This window comes from Sceloporus undulatus, chromosome 11 (assembly GCF_019175285.1).
Source record: "Sceloporus undulatus isolate JIND9_A2432 ecotype Alabama chromosome 11, SceUnd_v1.1, whole genome shotgun sequence".
Lineage (NCBI taxonomy): Eukaryota > Metazoa > Chordata > Lepidosauria > Squamata > Phrynosomatidae > Sceloporus > Sceloporus undulatus.
The window spans coordinates 4,836,599-4,855,727 of NC_056532.1; the positions used below are offsets into that span (position 1 = coordinate 4,836,599).

Here is a 19,129-nt window from a genome sequence, read left to right on the forward strand (position 1 = left end):
GGCCGTCTGGCCTTTGGTTAAAGGCTTCCAATAAACAGACACACACAGATTCCCATAGATGTATACGGATGTATATATAGATAGAAAAACCACCGTTCCCACTGCTGCCTTCCTCCAGCGTTACACAGGCCAACAACAAAGAGCACCTCCTGGGTGGGTGGTATGTGCAGCCTCCCTCCCTGCCTCCTGCAGCTGAGTCCTCCTCTTCAGGGGAAGCCAGGGAGCAGAGTCCAGGGTCCAGGAGGAGGAGGAGGGGGGGGCCTTGGCACGGCTGCCTCCGCCGGAAGGGGCTCCAGAGAGACAAAGGCAGTCCAGGGCAAGGGGCGCTGGACGCACACAGACACACAGGCGCTCACCCTGCACTGTCACTTTTGAAAGGGATACAAGGGGAACCTCAAGGACACACATGTCTTCTACAAAACCGCAGGGGCTTTCTGGGGAGCACGGGCGCGCAGAGGCCCAGGGCCAGGCGGTGCCACCCACAGCCTTGCTGTGCCAGGGCTGTCCCCTGGGAAGGCCATCAGGACTCAGTGTCCGACCCGGAGCTGCTCTCCCGGCTGATTTCGATCTGCAGCGAGGGCAAGTGGTCCAAGCGGCTCTTCTTCTGGCGGGACTGCTCCTTCTCCTTGATCAGGGCCCCCCACGCCCGCTGCAGCTCAGAGTCCTCTTCTTCGGGAGAGGCGGCGGAGGCGGAGGCCAAGGAGGGCTTCTCCGCTCTCTCGGGAGCCTTCTCTGCTGCCTTTGACGTGGGCCCCAGTCGCGTCCACAGGTTGGCTGGTAACAGAGAAAGAGAGAGAGTTTAAAAGCAGACACAGAGCTTTGTCTAAAGAGACGCCAGACCTGCGGTGAGGCCTGGCCCAAAGTGAGATTCAACCCTCTTGGATGGAATGGATGAAGCGAGACCCCAGCTTGGCTTTCCCTAGAGACACCCCCGGGAGAGGCCTTGCCCACCTCTGGCACTCAGACCCTGGAAGCCACCACCGCTGATGCAGGAAGATGTCTCTTTTGATCTATTACACAGGACCCTTCTTCCCGGAGCACAAAGTTGCAGCCTGAGGCCCAATGGAGAGACCTGAGGCCCAAAGCAGAGTAGTAAGCAGCACAAGGACCTCCGCAGCCAGGTCCTCTTCACTGCTGCCCAAGGAATAGACCCCCTAACTCCCTAAGGCAGGGTTTGCAGTGGTCCTGGTCCAACCCACAGCAGACAGACCCAGCAACCCTGAAGCGCCAACCCACTCGGCCCCTCCGCCAGGACTGACCCAACTTCTTCTCCCTGGAATCCGAGTAGAGGCCTTTGCTGTCTTGCTTGGGGATTCCCAGCCGGCTGTGGACGTCCGACACAGGCTCCCGGTGAGAGGCAGAGGGGCCACTTGGGTGCGGGACGTCTGGAGAGTGCGGCCTCTTGCCAAGCCTCTGCCGGACATCTGGAAACAGCAGCAAACAATCAGGACACAGATTCTGCTCTTGAAACAAAAGCCCAATTGAGAAGGGGAGCCAAAGACCCCTGAGCCACAGCTCCCCCAACAAGGCCAGCCTCAGGGACCAGAGAGGATGATGGGTCTTTACACAAAGTACAGGGGGAGGGGAAGAGTGAACCAGGAGGAGGGTGGCTGGGCTGCATCTCCTGCCAGGAACAGCCAGGCTTCAGCGAAGGTCAGCTGGGTTCAGCACTGAGCCCCTCCCCAAAACCACAAGTGGCAACCAAGACCTGCCCACTCCCACCTGATTTCACAGAGCTCAGAGGTGGCTGAAGCTGGCCAGGATTTCCAAGCCGCTTCTCTTCCAACAGTAGCCGCACGTCAGTAACCTTCTCCGAGGGGCCTTTGCTTCCAATCCGATTCTTGACGTTGCTGGAAGCGACGTTGTCTGCTCTCATTGAGTTCCTACATGGATGGTTTTTTTTAAACAGTAGGATCCAAAAGTGGCCCATTGAGAAAGACGAACCTTTCTCCGGAGAAGTGTGTGTGTGTGTGTCTGCATGTGTCATGGGGGTGGGGGGGGGGGGGCACGGGCAGCAGCAAAGGATACAGAACCACATGGAATCATAGAGTTGGAAGAGACCACAAGGGCCATCCGAAGCTGCTCCTGATACAAGAGATCAGCCAACCATGCCTTCCCTGGAGACCGTGAGTGTCCTTCAGCTGGAAGCTGCTCCCACTTGTTGCCCCCATATAGAGGGAAGCAAACCCACTATCAGGCCAGGAAGATGCTCAGATCATCCCTATCCCCAGCCCACCAAACGTCAGGAGATCTGGGCCCTAGGGCTTTCCGGAGGATGGCAGCGGGTCTTACCGAATGCTCTTCAGCTGAGACTCCACCTCGTCAGCATACATAGTCATCTTCATGCTCTTCTTGGGCGACGGAGTGGAGATCATCTTCAGCTCGAGATCATAGTCCATTTCGTCAGAGTCGCTGGCACTGGACTGCTGAGAGGCACTCCGCTCACGCGACTGTTTGAAAGCCTGCAGCTCATCTCGGTATTCCACTACAACGCGATCGTCCTCATCCATGTCCTGGTCATCGTCATCTTCCTCCTCCACCTCTTCCTCCTCCTCCTCCTCAATTGGTTCCTCAGGAACATTGACTAAGCCTGAAGGAAGAGAACAGTAAACATTGCTATCCACGATGCAAAGACTCTCCCATTACCCATGAACACTGTCAGAAATCAAAGCTACAAGACACTAAGAGAGGAAAGCTATCCCAGCCTTCTCTGACTGCAAAAATGAACAGAGTCCAGAAGACCACACTATCCCCACTCTGTCGGCGTTTTTGCCATCCACAGACCGCACATGACTCCGCTTTACCTGAGTGGTGATGCTTGTATGGTGGCGTCAGGCCAACATCGTCCCCAATTAGTGTCCTTTTCTTAATCACATCCCGCTGGAGTCGCCGTGAATGGTATCTCCGCTTCCTAGAAGGCCCCCGGAAGATAGACCTGAGCTGCTCTGTAGGCGGATGCTTGGAGGTGATGGGCAAAGGAAAGTGGGTGCCTCCCTCCCCTGACAGTGTTTCCACTTGCACTTTCCTGGCAGCCATCTCCCAAGAGACCCAGCGCCACTCCTGAACTGGGCCTTCCAGTGACAGAAGCATCTATCATTTATAGAAAGACCCAGAGACAGCCCACACAAGGCCTCTGGGAACTGCAAAAAGCCAGGCCTCCCATTCTGCCCCTCAGTCAGTATCACCACTCCCAACATCTCTGAGCTTCCTGGCTGCAAGGAAGTGGAGGGCAAGGGCCGGGAGGAGCCCACTGCCCCATGTCTTTGGTGCAGAAGCACTGGAAAAGGCTTGGACCCAATGCCAGCTGCACTTCCACACACAGACACATGGGAGATTCTTGGGAAGGGTACAGAGGCAGCTGCCCTGCCCACTCACCAGCTGTTGCTAAGGATGCCTTTCATGCCCCCATAATTGGGGTTCCCATACTTCATGTAATACTGGCTCCTCCTGGCAGCCCCAAGCTCCTTCTTGTCATCTGGAAGAGGAAAGCAAACAGTCAGAGACAAGTTTGCAGACAAGTGTGCCTCTCTCCTTTCCCATCCCTTCTGGAAACACAAAACTGTCAGACGGGATGGAAGTGGTTAAGAAGCGATGAGCAGAAACACCTCAGTTCAAATGTCGGCCACAACAAGAGCAAGCCCATGGGAGCAAATCCTAGGAAATTACCATTTAGGTCAACCCTGTGATTCGACATGTGGACAGGAACTCACTCCTGGATTCAGCCAGGCCAAAGGGCCGAGAGTGGCATCTTGCCCTTTGGCCCCTGATCTGCCTTCAAGGCTTCTCTGCATTTCTCGTTCTGGTCTGTTAAATGTGGTGCCTCCCTGCATTGCCAGACCCCAATCCTTTACCTCGGGTAGCAAACCTCATGAAGAGTCTGTTGCCTTTGGCCAGCTTGCTGGCCGGGCGAAGGTCGTTCCGCAGGAGGGAGTCTTCTTCCACTTGAGACAGCACATCCAGCTGCAGAAAGAATTCCCATCAATGACTAGGAGAGGCCACCGGCTGCCACCCACAGAGAGGGTTTAGGGGCACAGAAAGGCCCCTGCTGCCCCACTGTTTACTCAACCCCCCACTCTGCTTTTAGGTTCCCCCACTATGTCCTTGTAGCATCCAGATGATTGAAGTGTTCACATGTACATTTTGGCTCCCCCAAAAGAAACCCCACATCGGGCTGGTTGCTGAGGGAAGCAGCAGGCAATTGCACCAGATGAATGCACCTGGGTCTGGCCAGAGGTGTCCACCTGACAAGGCTTTTCCTGATGGTTTACCTGTCTTTATCCCCTTTCATGCAAAGGACTGCAGTCCAGCAGGAGCTGCCACTGCTGCACCATTTGTCACATTCCTGCCAACTCTGCCGCCTCCTACTCCTTGCTCTGTCCATCTCCCCTTTTTATGGCGCTGGTTGGAAGGACTGCAGACCCAGCCTCCACTGACCTCTGTGTCACTGGGATGGTCATCCTCCACCTCTCCCTCCTCCGTTTCGTCATCTGAGCTTTCCTCCTGTTTCTCTGAAATGAAACACAGAATGAGACAGACCTTTACCTCCCAGGAAGGATGCTCTGGTCAGAAGGAGTCCTTTCCAGAAGCCCCTGAAGGTCCATTGTCGCTTCCTCTGAACCTGCCCTCTGCTCTGGCCACCCATCTGTTTTTCTCTTCAAGCAAGAGAGTTATCCACCAGCAGAATGGTAGCTTTTTAAAAGCCTGCAGTAATAAACCTATTTGGGGCCAAATGCACCTGTGTGCTCCCAGTGAGAGGAGCAAAGAGCCCCTCCAGTTCACCCTGAGCAGCAGCAGCAGCAGCAGCATCTCTTTAACGCCCTTCCCAGCCCCACTGGCCAAGAATCAGAGCAGAGTCTCCTGGCTGGACTTTGCCTTTCCAACAGAAGACCACCCTGGAGGAAGCCTGTCTCCCTGAAGGGGACCTGAGTGCTATGCCGACACAAGGAAAAACTTTCTTCTGGCCATCTTCACCTTTCTTATTTGTGCCCATCACCTTCCTGCTGTTCTCTTGGGGCTTCATCTTCTCTTCTTCAGGCATGGAGCTCATATTGATGAGCGCTCGCGTGGCTGTGACCTCGTCCAGCCAGACAACGTTGCCTGAAAGTACAGTGGGAGGTCAGCCGGCAACAGAGACAGACCAAACGCGAACGAGGCGGGCAGAAAGGGCACCAAGCGCTGCTGCAGCCTCTCTGCTCAGAAGGCTGGCACCTCAAGGGAGCTCTGCTTTTCACTGCTGCAAGAACAACTGAGGAGGGGAGCAACCAAGGTCCCTTCCGTCACCTCCACACTGGTCACCAACACACCCCAGGTCTGTCCTGAGGACCCCAGAGGCCAAAGCACCACCAGCTACGTACATGAGGTGTCATCCAGCCACTCAATGTGCGCAGGTGGGTATTCCTTGAAGTACACAAAGATATCCTGTGTGCTCATTTCGTCAACACCGTAAACGTAGATGGTGTCCAGCCGCAGTTTGGGGATGGCTGCAGAAAAGTCCAGAATTGAGGGTACATGTCATAGAGCAGGCTGAGCAAAGCAGGCGTTGGGGAAAGAGAGAGCGGAGGAGCCAAGGCCACCCCAGAGAATGCTAAAAGGTCTGAGGAAGTAGACCAAGCCTACAAAAGCTTGTGCTGCAGTTTCTTCCATGCGTTTAGTCTCAAAAGCACTACATGATCCCTTTGCATAACCGTGACATTTAAAGCTTAAAATAAAATAAGCCCAGTAACAATATTGTGTTAGTTTAATACGAAACTACATAACGTAAAGATCTCTATGTATCATTGGCCTGTTACAGACTGCCAAAATAAAGCTGCTTGGGGTCTCTTTGAAAGTATGCTGTTTAAATGATGTATGGGTCCTAAGAGTCCAGAGGTCGCGCCAAAGCCACACTCCATTCCTAAGCACCGGAGTGCAGCTTTGGTGCAGCTTCTGGATTCTTAGGATGCAGGCATCATTTAAACAGCATACCTCCAAAGAGACCCCAAGCAGCTTTATTTTGGCAGTCTGGAACAGGCCATAACAACTGCCTCTCCCCAGACCACCTCCAAGCTCCAAAACGCCAGTTCCCCTTCCATGGCTCTCACCCCAACTGCCCTGACCCAAAGGCCTCAAAGAAAATGCCACAGAAGGTTGACCCGCAACAGGCCTGAGAACAACTGGAAACCCTGTATTCACAATCCCTTTGCTCCGCCACAGGGCCCTTGGTGTAGACTCACAACCCAAGGGAGCGGGAGCAAATGCAGACCAGGAGGCATCACCCTCAGGGTCTCGCCCTCAGCGCCGGGAAGCAGACCGCAAACACAAGGCGTACCTTTCTTCATCATGTCTCGGTCCAAGGCCACATTCCTTTGGGCCAGGTTGACCTCTGCGCGGAAGTGAAACCGTTTCGCTCGTTGTTCTTTCTTCTCGATGGCCTCCTACGAAAAGCAAAGGCGCCCAAGATGAGAAAGAAGACATCTCAGCAAATGAGAGGCAGCTGAAGACGAGGCGGCCCTCGGAAACTGTGAGCTCAGTCCAAAAACCCAAGGGTCGGAAGGGACTGCAAGGGCCAGCTAGTCCAACCTGCGCTGTGCATGAACCCACAAATACAGCACTTCTGACGCTTATCCTTAAAGTCAGGCATATCTTGCAAGGCTACAAGGCAGAACCCAGAGTCCCATGAGGGCTGTAAGCAGAGGCCTGCGTTTGCTGGTCTGTTTCCGGAGCCCTCCTTCCTCCCAGGGCCCAGGGAGCCCATCCGGCCCCCAAGGCCTTCCCTTGCCTCCTGGAAGGTCCCCTTGGGCCTCCCCCGGTTACCTTTGAGGTGACGTCGATCCCCGTGATGAAGCTGCCGGCCTTGTTCTCATACCTCCGGCTGGTCTCCTGGAGGGAAGGGAGGGAGGGAGCTCTGAGCTCAGGTCAGGATAGAATTGTTGCCCCCTTAATCAGCCTCTGGCCCCTCCCTCTCTTTTAACTGATCCTGGGTACTATTTATGTATCTATAGGGTTTTTAGTGCTAGTATTATCTATTGGTAGGAGGGAGGGTTGGAGGGGGCTGCTTTGGCTATTGCTTATGCATTGCATCTGCTTCCGCTCTTTCCCCCCTTGATCCTCCAAAGGGAGTAGTTTATCATTATCGGTATTAAGGAAGGAAGCCAGTCTCCCCCTGGACCCCCCCCCGCCCCAAAGGAGAGGGACCCCCTGCCGGCCGGCCGGCCTGCCTGCCTTCCAAGACCCCCAAAGCAAGGGCCTCCATCTGCAGGCTCCTGAAGGAGGAGAATGAAGGAGCCCTGATCCCCAACACCACCAACACCACCCTCCTTCCTTCCCTCCCTTCTTTCTCTCCTTCTCTCCTTTCCTCCCTCCCTCCCTCCTTCATTCCTGCCTTCCCTCCCTTCCTTCTCTCCTTCCTTAATTCATTCATTCCTTCCTTCCTCCCTTCCCTCTCCCCCGCAGCCCTGCCCCGAGCTCCGTTACCGGCAGCAGTTCCCTCAGCGAGCGCCGCACCGGCACCGAGGACGACGGCGGAGAGGAGGAGGAGGAGGACGAGGAGGAGGAAGACGAGGAAGAAGAGGAGGAGGCGGGGCCCGGCGGGGCCTGAGGGAGCGGCGGAGGCGGCGGCGGCGGCGGAGGAGGAGGCGGCGAAGAGGGAGAGGGCTGCTGCTGCTGGGCCTCTCGCTCCTCCGCCTCCCGCTCCTCCCGCCTCTCCTCCTCGGCGGGGCCTTGAGTCTGCAGCGGCAGCTCCCCCTCCTCAACTTCCATGGGCTCCGGGTCCGAAGACGACGCCGAGGCAGCCTTCACCGAAATGCGGAGGCCCCGAACCGCCGCCATCGCCGCCTCCTGAGAGTGAGACCGGAAACCGGAAGCAAAAAGGGGGGCGGGGGCCATAGAGGCAAGCGGGCCGGAAGTCCAGAGCGGCGGCGGCGGCGGCGGCGTGGGAGGGGCCTCTGGGAAAGGGGCGGGGCTAACTGGAGGGAGGCGGAGGAGGCTCTTGCCGCCGCCCTTTGTGGAGCGAGGGAGCCCCCTGTGGCCGCGAGGGGAACTGCAGCCCCTTCGGAAGCGAGGCGCTGCTGGCCTCAGGATTTCCTTCCTTCCTTCCTCTCTCTCTCTCTGGGTCCCTCTTCAGGACCGGATCCAGGGCCAAGGGTCCCTCCTTTTCCCGTCTCTTTTAGGCAGGGAAGGGGCAGGACCAGAGACAAACCCAGGGCAGGGCAGGGGCCCTCCTGGCCTCTCCTTCCTTCCCTTCTCCCCAAAGGATCCCTCGCCCTGCAGCCCCTTCCTCTTCCAGGCCCCTGTCCCTCTGGGGTCCCTCATGGAATCCCACCGCCTGGCACTGGCCTGGTACTAGATGCCCAACCTCCTGGGGGCCTCTGTGGCACTCTGTAGGGTGAGAGGCTGCAGGCGAGTGGGGCTCCTGGGCCTCCTCCTCCTCCTCCTCTTCCCCCAAACCTTCCACTGCCCCCTCCTTGCTTGCATAAAGAAGAGGCTGAGGTAGCCCTGCCACCAGGGTCCCTGCCAGGCCCAATGCCCTCCCGGCACACGCCGCCTGAGTGGAGCCTCCTGGGCAGCAATGGCTCAGGAAACCAGCCGCTTCTGGTTCAGATGTGCAGCAGCTGTTTAGGCAGCCACACATTTTGTTCATGCACAGGAGCCCTCTTTTCCTTATCGCTGCATCGCAGGCACCAGGGATAACACTCCAGCGCTCGGCTCCTGCGCCCGACAAAGGGATACATATCGCCAGCTTGCTTTTTAAAGGGGTTGCTTATGGTTGCTTCGTAATAATAGTATTGCTCGCCCCTTGGGCTCCTGTGATGAAAGAGAGCAGGGCCCTCTCTAAAAGAGGGAGAAAGCGGGGTCCTTCCATGCCTGGCTGGGAACAGAGGGGCACAAGAGGAAGGGCCCCAGAGGCCTTGGGCTCAGAGGAGAGGCTTCGTGTTCTGCTTCTCCTTCTGGCTGCTGTGTTGCTTCCAGGGCAGGCTTTGCTTATCTTGCCAACCGGGGCCTAAAAATAGGCTGGAATGTGCCTCCCGGCCAAAGAGGGTCAAGGAGGCCTGCTGCTGGTGGGCCGCTTTCTCCCTCCACCTGCCGCCCAGCCAAGGCCCCCCATGTGGGGCAGCCGGTCCCAGAGGTGCCCCGTGGCCCCCTCCTCCACCGACCGCAAATGCCAGCCCAAGAGCCACCCTGGACTTCCACACCAGGGAGGTTGGCAGTCTTCCCCCTTGACTAACAACCCAAAGGAGCAGCTGCCTGGCAGTGGTCCCCTGGATGTGGGGCATCCCCTTCCCTGATTCCTAGACAGAGAGACACACGTCCCCCCAACCCTCCCGGGTCTAGAGACTAAAGTGACACTGCTGCATCTCTCGGGATGTGTGTGTGTGCGCGCGTAGGGGCAACATGGCTGCAAGGGGCCCTGACTGCTGCTGGTCCCATGTGCCTTTGCTCTCCCATCCGCCACTTTCGAATCCAGCATCTGGCCCCTCTGGCAATGCGGCTGTTCTTCCCCAAGGCTGGAGTTGGATGGGTATCCTCAGTAAGTGGGTTTTAAAAGAAGTCCCAGCTGCCCCCATGCCCCCCCAGCCCCATCCTCTTTGCCTGGGATTAGGGATGGGGGGAGAGAAGAGAGAAGAAGGGGCTCCTTGGAGGGCCCTGCTCAGGCCCAGGGGGGCTTTGTAGGCCAGGCCAGCTCCTGGCAACAACCCTCCTACCCCCCTCCAGCTCTTATCTCTCTATTTCAAGGTCTGTGTCCCCCTCCCTGCCTCCCCTCCATTCCTGCCAGCCCTCCATGTTGCTCTGGGGGGGGGGGCTGTGAGATAAGGGCCTGGAGGAGCAGGCAGAGTCTCCCACCCTTCATGGCTGCTGCTCCCTTCACATTCCTGGCCTTGGCAAATGGCCCTCACTGCCTCTCACTGACCAAGGGCCCCCAGGGCAACCGGTGGGGGGTTCAGGGGGCAGAAAGTGCCAGCCAGGCCCCTGAAATCAGGAGACGGAGCCCCATCTGCCAGCACTGCTCCAGGCATGCCAGCAGCACTAGGCAACCACAAACACAATGACGCCCAGCAAGGAAACCATCATGGCACTATTGCCACCTCTGCTTTGCCAACCAAAAGAGAGATGGGGGCAGGCAGAAGGGCAGCGGCCAGGACAGTAGTGGGCACCCTGGCCCTGTCTCAAGCCACTCCGGGGAATGGCCAGCCGAAGGGCCCCAGTCTTTCCCAGAGATGCTGGGCTGAACCCTCCCCTGCCCCCCCCCCACATAAAATGGCTGGGGGCTGTTCTCCAGCTGATAGGGGGCCATGGCAAGGGGCAGCCGGCAGAGCCCCCCCCCTTGGTGCCCAGCAGCATTGCTCCTCTCCTCGGTGGATTGCTGGCCAGGGGCCCAGGAGGGTCAGCTGGTGGGATCTCTGGGGCTGGACAGAGACAGCTGGGAATCTCTCTTTCCCATCCCTTCCCCCCTCGGAGCCTCAGGGAAGCTGACCAGAGAAGGAGGGGCTGGCAGAGGGAACGCAGAGAAAGTTAATGCTGCCAATGGAAGTCTTGCCCCATATGGCCCAAATGAGTGGCACATGCCCCCCTGGGGGGCAACTGACCTTTTGGCCATATCCCCCTTGTCCTCTTGCAGGCCCAGGTTGCTAAATGGTTGCCCTCCTGCCCTCCCTCCTTCTTTGGGGTCTTTGGGGCATCCAATGCCCTTCCGCTGCCCCCCTTTCTGCCAGGGACTGGGCCTCTGGGCTGGGCATCACTCAGGAGGTGCTAAGACCCTCGCAGGGCTCCATGGCATTTGGGCATGGCTTTGGGTGGCTCTCCCTGCAGCACTGCTGGCATGAGAGTCCCCTGAGACGGTGCCAGCTCTCTTCCTTCCTTCCTTCCTTCCTTCCTTCCTTCCTTCCTCTGAAAATAGATCTGCCATGGCATGGAGGCCTCTCGTGCCAGGGCCCCTAGCCCCCTTCCAGGGAGGGCCATTGCTGCCCCTTGGGACCGAGGGTCGCCCCTTGGGGCTGCTGCCCTGGGGCCTGGCTCCTCCTCCTCGGGGCTAGAAGGCTGGAGGTCCAGGGCCAGAAAGCGGGCTGCCAGGGGGGCATCTGCAGGGAGAGCCCCCCACCCCTCCGGGGAAGCCCTGTGTGGAGCAGGCAGCATCCCCTCCCAGGCCCCTCCCTCCCTGCCAGAGACCCAGAGGGAGAGGGAGCCAGAGGGGGGGGGTCCCAGGGGGAGGGCCGGGCCTCGGGGCCCCTCCCTCCCTGGCTGGGCCTGAGAAAAGCCCACCCTCCTCCTCCTCCGGGGCAGAGGGCTGCTGCTGCTGGAGAGCTATGGAGGAGGGCCGGGGGGGCTCCGGAGGCAGGGTCCTCGGTTGGGGAGCTGGAGGGGGAGCTGGGGGCCTGGCGGCGGGGGCTGGAGGCGCAGGTGGGCGAGGTGCTCCGCTTGGCTGCCCCTCTGCCCCAGGCCCTGGCCCAGCTCCAGCGCCAGAACCGCCTCCTCCGCGCCCAGCTCCAGCGCCTCGCCCGCCAGCTCCAGCGCCACGGGAGCCTCCTCGGGGAACAGGTCGGGACCGAGACCCCCCCTCAGACCCCCAAGAGAGGCTGCTGCTGAGCAAGGCCCCCCTCTTTCTCGCCTGCCTGCCTCCGAGGGCAGCTGTCCCTGTCCCAGGGCGCCCTCAGGAGGAGGAATGGGGCACTGCAGACAGGCTGCCTCCCTCTTCCTCAGACCCCCCCCCCTTGGAGACTGTGGGGCCAGGGCTGGCCCTTGCTTCCTTTCTGGAGGGGGGGGGGTCCTTTCTTCCAGGTGACCCTGCTCAGGGGGTGTCCTCTTTTTGGCTTTGGTAGAGCCTGGACTTGGAGGACTGGGACCTGGACTCAGAGGAGACCCTCGGAAGAGGAGGAGGAGGGTCCCCTGAGGCCGAGTGGGGCCCCAGCCAGGTCCTCCAGGCAGAGGAGGAGGATGGGCCACAGCAGCAGGAGCAGCAGCCCCCCAAGGAAAGGGCCCCAGGTGAGAAGGCGGGGGTGGGGGGCTCTGGTCTCTCTCTGTGGGGAATGGGGTCCTCCTTGGTGCCCTTGCCCCCAGGGTCCTCTCTCTGGCTGCCCCATGATGGACCCCTTTGAGTGCTGGATCTGGCCTGGTGTTCAATGAAAAGCAAGGCAGCTTGGAGGCATTGCATTAAACCCTGTCTAGTGTTCCAGGGTAATTTTGCCTGTGAGCTCCAGTGGGAATCCTGTGAGGAACTGAATGTGTTTGTCTGGAGACAGAGAGAGTGTGTGTGTGTGTGTGTGTGTGTGTGTGTGACAGTCTGGAAATAGACACAGACCGGGTTCTGCCTGTCCTTTGGCCCAGAATGGCTGCCCTAGAGTGGGGGGGGGGGGGGGCTGGCAGGTGACTGGGTGTGTGCCCCGTCTGTCCCTGCAAAAGTGGATTTGCTGCTCATCCTTTGCCCCCTTTCTGCCCCCAGGGCTGACCAGGCTCCCCCCAGAAGCAGCCTCCTCGACTCTCCCCCCACAGCGGCCCAATCCGGCCCCCGAGGCCCACGCTCCGGTGGCGGTGGCTTTGCGGATGCCCCACCAACCGGTGACCGCCGTGACCAAGGTGTCGGAGACCTTTTCAGGAGAGACCACCAGGCCGACGGTCACGCCATACGTCTCCGGGGGGCAACATGCCAACAGCCACGCAGAGCCTGCGCAAAAAGCTCCCAGCCAAGCAGGTAAGAGAGAGAAAGGAAGGAAGGCCAGCAGAGGCTCAGGAAGAAACGCCTGCCCCCTCCAAGTGCCACTCTGTGCCTCCAAAGGTGCCCCCTCCGATGTGCAGATGCTTGGCACATCTGGGTCTGGAGGGAGGCAGGTTGTTTTCCAGGCCAAGGAGAGGAAATGTGCCCCAAACCTTCCATGGCAGCCGTTGGGTGTACTGTTTGTGTGTGCCTCAGGGCTTGAGTTGCTTTATACCCAAACCATCCTCCCTCCCTTCCTCCCCCCCCCCCCCCATTAAATGGTCAAGATGGGAGCTGCCCAGCCCCAAGTGCTGTGAGGACCTGGAGCGCCACTTCCACCCGGACGGCCACCACAGCCTCCTCAGGTCAGAAGGTGCCCCTTCCTTTGAGGAAGATGCCCGCATGGCCACCAGGAGCATGGCCAACATGCGGAAGAGGGATCAGGATGCCCAGGAGCGGTTTGTGGGGTGGAGGCAAATGGGACAGGCAGATACTTGTTTGGGGGAGGTCTGGGCACAGGGTTCCCGGGGGGGGGGGGCATTTTGCAGACTGACCTGGGCAGAGACCCCCTCTATGCTGAGGGAGGCAATGAGAGAGGTGACCTGTTTTGCTCCCCTTTTCTCTTCCTGTGCAGAGAGATTCTCCTCCGTGACAAAATCCGTGTCTGCGGTCAGCTACGAAAGGTGAGCATCCTTCAACTGGCGCTTCCTCTGACCCTTGTGTGCTGCGCTGTGTGCCTTTCACAGTTATGGCCTACCACAGAAATGGCCTTGACTTGAAGTGGGGGAGCCCCAGGAGGGCCAGAGCCCCACACGGTCATCCTTTCCATCCCCCAATGCTGCTGACCCCACTGCTGCCTTGCTCACCCTCCTTCCTTCCTCCTTCCCTCCCCGCAGCACCACCAGCATCACCAACCTGCCATTGGGAGCCCCTCCCCGGAGCCCCTCACCCCCCTTGGTGGCCCACCACCAAACGGAGAGGCGGAGGGAGTTGGTCAGGTCACAGACGCTGCCCCGGACCTCCAGCACTCAGGCCAGGAAGGCCCTGTTTGAGAAGTTTGAGCAGCAGGACACTGGAGGGAAGTAAGTGGCTCTGCTGGGGTCCAATCCTGGGTGGGGGTGGCATGGGGGGCGGGTGATCTCAACCCAACCCAACGGGCGAGACAGATGCTGGGACCCGGAAAAGATCCCTGGGGCTTAGGGGCAAGGGAGAATGGAAAGAGTTCTCCATCACTGGGGATTCAGTGGTGATTCCATAGGGCTGTGGGACAGAGAAGGGAACCAGGGCCTCAAGTGGGGAAAAGCAGCTCCTCTGCCATGTAAGTGGGAGGGGGCACCCGAATCCCCTGGCCCCATCCAGGAGGAGACATAGCCAGGCCCCACCGGCACCGGGCTCCCCTGGAAAGGTTGCCCAGGGGCTCCTGAAAGAGCGGTGGTGGCCCTTCAGTTCCAGTGAGGGTTAGGGTCATCTAACCCCCTTCTCTCCTCCGCTGGTCCTTGTCCAGGGGGAAAGGTGGGGGCCGGCCCAAGCTGAAGCGCTCCCAGAGTTTTGGGGTTGCCAGTGCCAGCAGCATCAAGCAGATCCTCCTGGACTGGTGCCGCTCCAAAACCATCGGCTACAAGGTAGGAGAGGAGCCCTCAAGCAACTACCTCTGGCCAATCTGACCTCTGTGCCCTCTGACCCCAAGTGATGCCCATGCCTTCTCCCCCTGTTCAGCACATCGACCTGCAGAACTTCTCCTGCAGCTGGAACGACGGCATGGCCTTCTGTGCCTTGGTCCACTCCTTCTTCCCCGAGGCCTTTGACTACCAGGCCCTGGAGCCGGGCAAGCGCAAGGAGAACTTTGAGCTGGCCTTCACCACTGCTGAGTAAGCCAGGCATTGCCAGGGCATGGCTGGCAGGCCCTTTGGGTGGGGGTTTGAGGTGTCCCTGGGGGCTTTGGGGAAGAGAGAGAGAGAGAGCGCCAGGCTGGGTCCCTGACCTTCCCTGGGGGTCAGCAGCCCCTCACCGGCCCCTCCCTTGCAGGAAGATGGCCGGCTGCGACCGCTTGATCGAAGTGGATGACATGCTGGCCATGGGGCGCAAGCCGGACCCCATGTGCGTCTTCACCTACGTCCAGTCGCTCTACAACCACCTCCGGCGCTTTGAATGAGGCCCAGAGGGGCTCCCCCTTGAAGAGGGCTGGGCTCCCCTGGATGGATGGGGCTGTGCTCCCCAAACCCATGTTGCTGCTGCTGCTGTTGATGATGCTGCTTCCATGCTCTTTCCTGATGCAGGGCCCCTTGCATGCCAGGGGGGCACAATGGGGGGGGGGGGGGGCCGGATCCTTCCCCCCCGAAGGAAAAAGAGGGGGGGGAGGAAGAGGGAGGGGGGGCGGGGGGCCATCGGGGGCTCAAGATGCCAGGACCCCCCCCCCCATGCTTAATCTCTTTGGGCAGCCAGGGGGGGGGGGGGGGGGGAGGGGTGCAGCAGTACTTCCTGGCCAGACCTCAGGCGACTGTGGGGCAGCCTCGGCCCCTTCCCAAGCCAAGAGGGAAAGACCCCCGAGTTCCTCCCAGTCCCAGGGCTCCCTGGCTGGGGCTCTGCAGGGCCTGGCAGCCCCCTCCCCTCACAAGTGGCCCCTTCTTGGCTGGACCCACATATGTCTCTGTAAAGGGCTGCCTGGGGGGCCTTTCCTGAGGAGGGTCTCCTGCTGGGAGCGCACTGCCAGGCTGGGGGTCCTGCGAGGGGCAGGGGGAGCTGGGGGGTGTGGGAGAAGGGAGTCCAGGGGCCTCCTGCCACCAGCCCCACTTCCAGCCCACTTCTGGGGGCCAGGGAAAGGGGCTCTTCCTGGTTTCCCACATGTGAGTCTATACATATATACATATTCTTTTATATATATATATATATATTTACCTACATAAAAATAAAGGACTGCAGTGATGGATGAGAGATAGTGTCCCTCTGTGCATCTCTCCTCCAATGGGGCTGTTTGGGGGGGTCCCTTGGGGCAGAAGGTGGGGGGCAGTGGGGGCCAGACCCAGAGGAAAAGGGGGGAGAGGGAGCCCCAGAGCCAGGTCCTCCTTTTCCTTGGGAAGCAGAGGGAGATGCCCCCTTCCCAGGCACCGAAGATGAGGCTGGGAGACCCCCAGGGCCCCTGCTGGGAAGGGGAGACGGGGGGCCCAGTCTGGCCTCGGGAGGGAGTCCCAAGAGGAAGGGGCGGGGCTAAGAAAGCGGCGTTAATTTGGGGCGGGGCTAATGAAGGCGTGGCTAAGAAAGAGGTGGGACCAATGAATGGGCGGGGCTAAGTAAAGGTGGAACTGGGGATGGGCGTGGCTAAGAAAGAGGTGGGGTTAAGGAAGGGCGGGGCTAAGGAAGAGGTGGAACTAAGAAGGGCGTGGCTAAGGAAGGGGTGGGGCTGTGGAGAGGCGTGGCTAAGGGGAGGGGCTCCCTCCTCCCTCTCGGGACCAATCAGGAGGGCGTTCTGGAGCCCCGCCCCCGGCGTCTCCATGGCGACGCGTCGGTTTCTCTGCCTGGGGCCCAGAAGGAAGAGGAGGAGCGGCCTCTTCCCTTCCCTTGCCTTCCTCCTCGGGGTCTCTGAGTCTCTGGCTGCCGGCCTCTCGGGGGAGCCATGGCGAAGGTGCTGGAGGCGCCGCCGCGCTTCCATCTGGGGGAGTGGCGCGTGGCCCACAAGGCGGAGCTGAGCGGCGCCGAGGCCCAGCGCTGCCTCTCCGAGCGGCTGGTGGACGAGAGCCGGCGCCTGGTCGAGGAGGTCGAGCGCAGCACCCGCAAGAGCCAGGGCGAAGTCGGCAAGAGGATCGGTAGGAAGGCAGGAAGGAAGGAAGGCCGGCAGGGGCCACGGGGGCGGGACCCCCGAGCCCTCCGCTGACCCCGGCCTCTGACCTCCCCCTCTTCAGAGCAGCGCCTGGAGGAGATCCGCTTCTGGCGGCAGGAGCTGCGCGGGAAGCTCGAGCAGATCTGCGGGGAGACGGAGGAGCTGCTGGCCTTCCAGAGGCGGCTGGAGAAGGCGCTGGAGGGCTGCAGGGAGCCCCTCCTCATCGCCCAGCAGTGCCTCCTCCACCGGTGAGACCCAGCAGCCCCCCAGACCCCCCCCCCGACCCCCTCGTCTCCCTTCCTCCCTCCCTTCCTTCCTTCTGACCGCCTCCCGGCCCTTTTGCAGGGAGCGCCGCGTGGGCATCGACCTGGTCCACGACGCGGTGGACCAGGAGCTGCGGAAGGAGGCCGAGGTGCTCCAGGGGGCCATGGCCCTCCTCCGCAGGACCACCGAGCAGGCCCTCGAGCAGATCAGGTCAGGGAGGGCGCAGGGGAGAAGAGGGACTGGGAAGAGGAGGAGGAGGAGGAGGGGGGCACTGGGAGGGACTGGGAAGAGGAGGAGACCACAGAGACCCCCATCCCCCCCCCCCGGACTCTGCCTCCTTCTGCAACGGAGGGGCTCCCAGTCCTTGGCCAGGAGGACCCCTTAGCAGCCCCCCCTCCCTCTCTCTTTCCAGGCTGAACCGTGCGGCCAAGTTCAACCTGGAGAAGGACCTGACAGACAAGTTTGCCGCCCTGTCCATCGACAACTACTGCGCGACCCTCAACAACAACACCCCCGACCTGCGCTACGCCCAAAACGTGGTCAAGGTGGAGGAGAAGTGAGTCCCCGCTGGGCCCTTGGAGGAGGAAGAGCGGGGCTCTATGGGGAACCCCAGCGGCCCCATGCCAGCCTCCCCTGGGCCTTGGCTGCCCCCTTGTCTCTCTGGGGGAGAGCCCCAAGGCCTGCCAGAAAGGCCCCACACTCAGGGCAGCATTTGGGGGGGGGGCAGACTGCTTAGGGGGCAAGTGTGGGGCACAGTGTGGGCCCTGGCAAGGAAATGTGGAAAGCCACAGCAGTTGCCTTCCCAGCAGCTTCTCTAGAAAGAGGCCCCTGAAGTGACTCTTGCCCCCTTTCCTCCTGGTCCTGGAGGCGTTTGGGGTGCAAACGCAGGCCTCCCCCCCCCTTTGTCCCCCATCAGGTCCGTCAGCCCCGAGGAGTGGGAGGGCTTCTCCAACGCCAACGCGGAAAAGGCCGACCAGCAGCGGAACAACTCCCTGGCGCTGCGGTCCCTCATCGACAGCATCCTGGCCCAGACGGCCAGCGACATCCGGAAGCAGAACGAGGCGGTCAACGTGGCCTTCCGCAACCGGGTCAAGGAGACCAAGGAGGCCAAGAGCAAGCTGGAGACCCAACTGGGCAAGGCAAGGGGCAAATGGCAGGGTTGGGGCCAATGTTTGCCACTGCCAGGCAAAACTGGCAGGTAGCACCTCCTTATGGGGGGCAGCTGGGAAAGAAGGCCTCCTCTTTGCCACTGCTGCCAATCCACCGAGAGAGACGGTGGTAGGCCAAGGCCTTGCTCTGCCAGGCAAGTGTCTCTGGATGAGGGGAAGGGGCTATGCCCAGCTGCCCCTGCCAGCCTCCATGTTGGGATGCCCTGGGGGCTCCCCCACTGGGCAGAGCATGGGACTGATGCCCTTGGGGTCCCTTCTCCATTTCTGGGACAGGGGTTGTCACACTTGGGGGAGAGCAGGCCCCCTTTCCTCAGGGTTGGGGGGTCTGCTGGGGAGAGAGTAGGGGAGAGTTAGCTAGGGAGGGTGAGGGTGGCCCTTGCTGGTCTTTCTGGCTCTGGGATCCCCTCCTGACTTCTCTCCCTGCAATGCGCTGAAGGTGATGGACGAGATCAGCTCCCAGGAGAAGAACATGGAGACCCTGACGAAGGCCATCGCAGACAAGGAGGGGCCGGCCAAAGTGGCCCAGACACGTCTGGAGACCCGGACTCACCGGCCCAACGTGGAGCTCTGTCGGGACAGGGCCCACTACCGCCTCATGCGCGAAGTGCAGGAGATCAGCTGCAACATCCAGAGGCAAGTGAATGGCTGCCCAGGCTCCCCCTCAACATCGAAATTGGGATGCAGGGGTTGGGGCAGGGGGGCTGGCCTCAACTGGACCCTTTCTAAGTCTCTGGGGTTCCAGGGTGAGCCCCCCAGCCCCCCATCTTGGCCCTACTGCTAAAATCACTGCATTGGGGCAGTGTCTGCCTGGACTCCAGCTCTTCTGTGGGGTGGGCTCTGAGGTCCCCCTTCTTCCTCGCCATTGCAGGCTGCAGGGGATGCTGGCCCAGGCCGAGAGGGTACTGAGGGGCCTGAGCCGGAAGCAGCTCTCCCTGGAGGAGGAGATCCAGGTGAAGAGCAACTCCATCTACATCGACGAAGTGCTCTGCATGCAGATGAGGGAGTCCATTGCCATCAATGACTATTAACTGTGGGGCTGATGGCAGGACCTTGCACCCCACACCTTATGAGGACCCCCAACACAGACATACATGCACTGGGTCAGAGAGGCCCCCTCCCCACTCCCCAGAAGACCCTCTCCTTCTGTTGGATGGATTTTTGTTCTAGAGGAGAATAAAAGTAGCAAAGCACCGGAGGCCTGTGTGGATGTCTCCTCGC

General features: G+C 60.4%; 3 protein-coding genes across 4 annotated transcripts; 2 read left to right on the top strand and 1 right to left on the bottom strand.

The window, feature by feature from the left end:
- Positions 1 to 49: 49 nt before the first annotated feature.
- Positions 50 to 7,855, bottom strand: NCBP3 (nuclear cap binding subunit 3). The gene is made up of 13 exons (XM_042442440.1): positions 7,453 to 7,855; positions 6,793 to 6,858; positions 6,308 to 6,413; positions 5,355 to 5,480; positions 4,972 to 5,097; positions 4,435 to 4,508; positions 3,852 to 3,960; positions 3,376 to 3,475; positions 2,805 to 2,911; positions 2,293 to 2,590; positions 1,723 to 1,883; positions 1,260 to 1,424; positions 50 to 774 (listed from the first exon to the last, which is right to left on the bottom strand). Exons 1-13 carry the CDS (start codon positions 7,804 to 7,806, stop codon positions 521 to 523), a joined length of 2,046 nt encoding a protein of 681 aa, XP_042298374.1. The 5' UTR covers positions 7,807 to 7,855; the 3' UTR covers positions 50 to 520.
- Positions 7,856 to 8,993: 1,138 nt separating this feature from the next.
- On the top strand, positions 8,994 to 14,990 carry SMTNL2 (smoothelin like 2). Its single transcript, XM_042442583.1, has 10 exons — positions 8,994 to 9,242; positions 10,915 to 11,511; positions 11,793 to 11,955; positions 12,413 to 12,661; positions 12,952 to 13,029; positions 13,299 to 13,347; positions 13,561 to 13,746; positions 14,169 to 14,286; positions 14,381 to 14,532; positions 14,690 to 14,990. The coding sequence occupies exons 1-10, from the start codon at positions 8,994 to 8,996 to the stop codon at positions 14,814 to 14,816; spliced, it is 1,968 nt and encodes a 655-aa protein (XP_042298517.1). The 3' UTR covers positions 14,817 to 14,990.
- Positions 14,991 to 16,022: 1,032 nt separating this feature from the next.
- TEKT1 (tektin 1) lies at positions 16,023 to 19,100 on the top strand. 2 transcript variants are annotated; one of them, XM_042442445.1, is made up of 7 exons: positions 16,025 to 16,464; positions 16,561 to 16,726; positions 16,824 to 16,952; positions 17,155 to 17,298; positions 17,659 to 17,881; positions 18,348 to 18,544; positions 18,780 to 19,100. In XM_042442445.1, exons 1-7 carry the CDS (start codon positions 16,275 to 16,277, stop codon positions 18,937 to 18,939), a joined length of 1,209 nt encoding a protein of 402 aa, XP_042298379.1. In that variant the 5' UTR covers positions 16,025 to 16,274; the 3' UTR covers positions 18,940 to 19,100. The 2 variants fall into 2 exon arrangements, with proteins under 2 accessions (XP_042298380.1, XP_042298379.1); XM_042442446.1 differs by lacking the exon at positions 16,824 to 16,952 and having other exon boundaries at positions 16,023 to 16,464.
- The last annotated feature ends 29 nt before the right edge of the window (positions 19,101 to 19,129 follow it).

Excerpts from the sequence above, each read along its gene's own strand:
- SMTNL2 (XM_042442583.1), top strand. The coding sequence starts at position 8,994 with ATGTGCCTCCCGGCCAAAGAGGGTCAAGGAGGCCTGCTGCTGGTGGGC. Across the intron at positions 12,662-12,951 it reads AAAAGCTCCCAGCCAAGCAG|ATGGGAGCTGCCCAGCCCCA; the intron begins GTAAGAGAGAGA and ends TAAATGGTCAAG. Across the intron at positions 13,030-13,298 it reads GGCCACCACAGCCTCCTCAG|AGAGATTCTCCTCCGTGACA; the intron begins GTCAGAAGGTGC and ends CTTCCTGTGCAG.
- NCBP3 (XM_042442440.1), bottom strand. The coding sequence starts at position 7,806 with ATGGCGGCGGTTCGGGGCCTCCGCATTTCGGTGAAGGCTGCCTCGGCG. Across the intron at positions 3,961-4,434 it reads ACCATCCCAGTGACACAGAG|CTGGATGTGCTGTCTCAAGT; the intron begins GTCAGTGGAGGC and ends TTCTTTCTGCAG. Across the intron at positions 2,912-3,375 it reads GGCATCCTTAGCAACAGCTG|GAAGCGGAGATACCATTCAC; the intron begins GTGAGTGGGCAG and ends GGGGCCTTCTAG.
- TEKT1 (XM_042442445.1), top strand. The coding sequence starts at position 16,275 with ATGGCGAAGGTGCTGGAGGCGCCGCCGCGCTTCCATCTGGGGGAGTGG. Across the intron at positions 17,299-17,658 it reads GTGGTCAAGGTGGAGGAGAA|GTCCGTCAGCCCCGAGGAGT; the intron begins GTGAGTCCCCGC and ends GTCCCCCATCAG. Across the intron at positions 18,545-18,779 it reads ATCAGCTGCAACATCCAGAG|GCTGCAGGGGATGCTGGCCC; the intron begins GCAAGTGAATGG and ends TCGCCATTGCAG.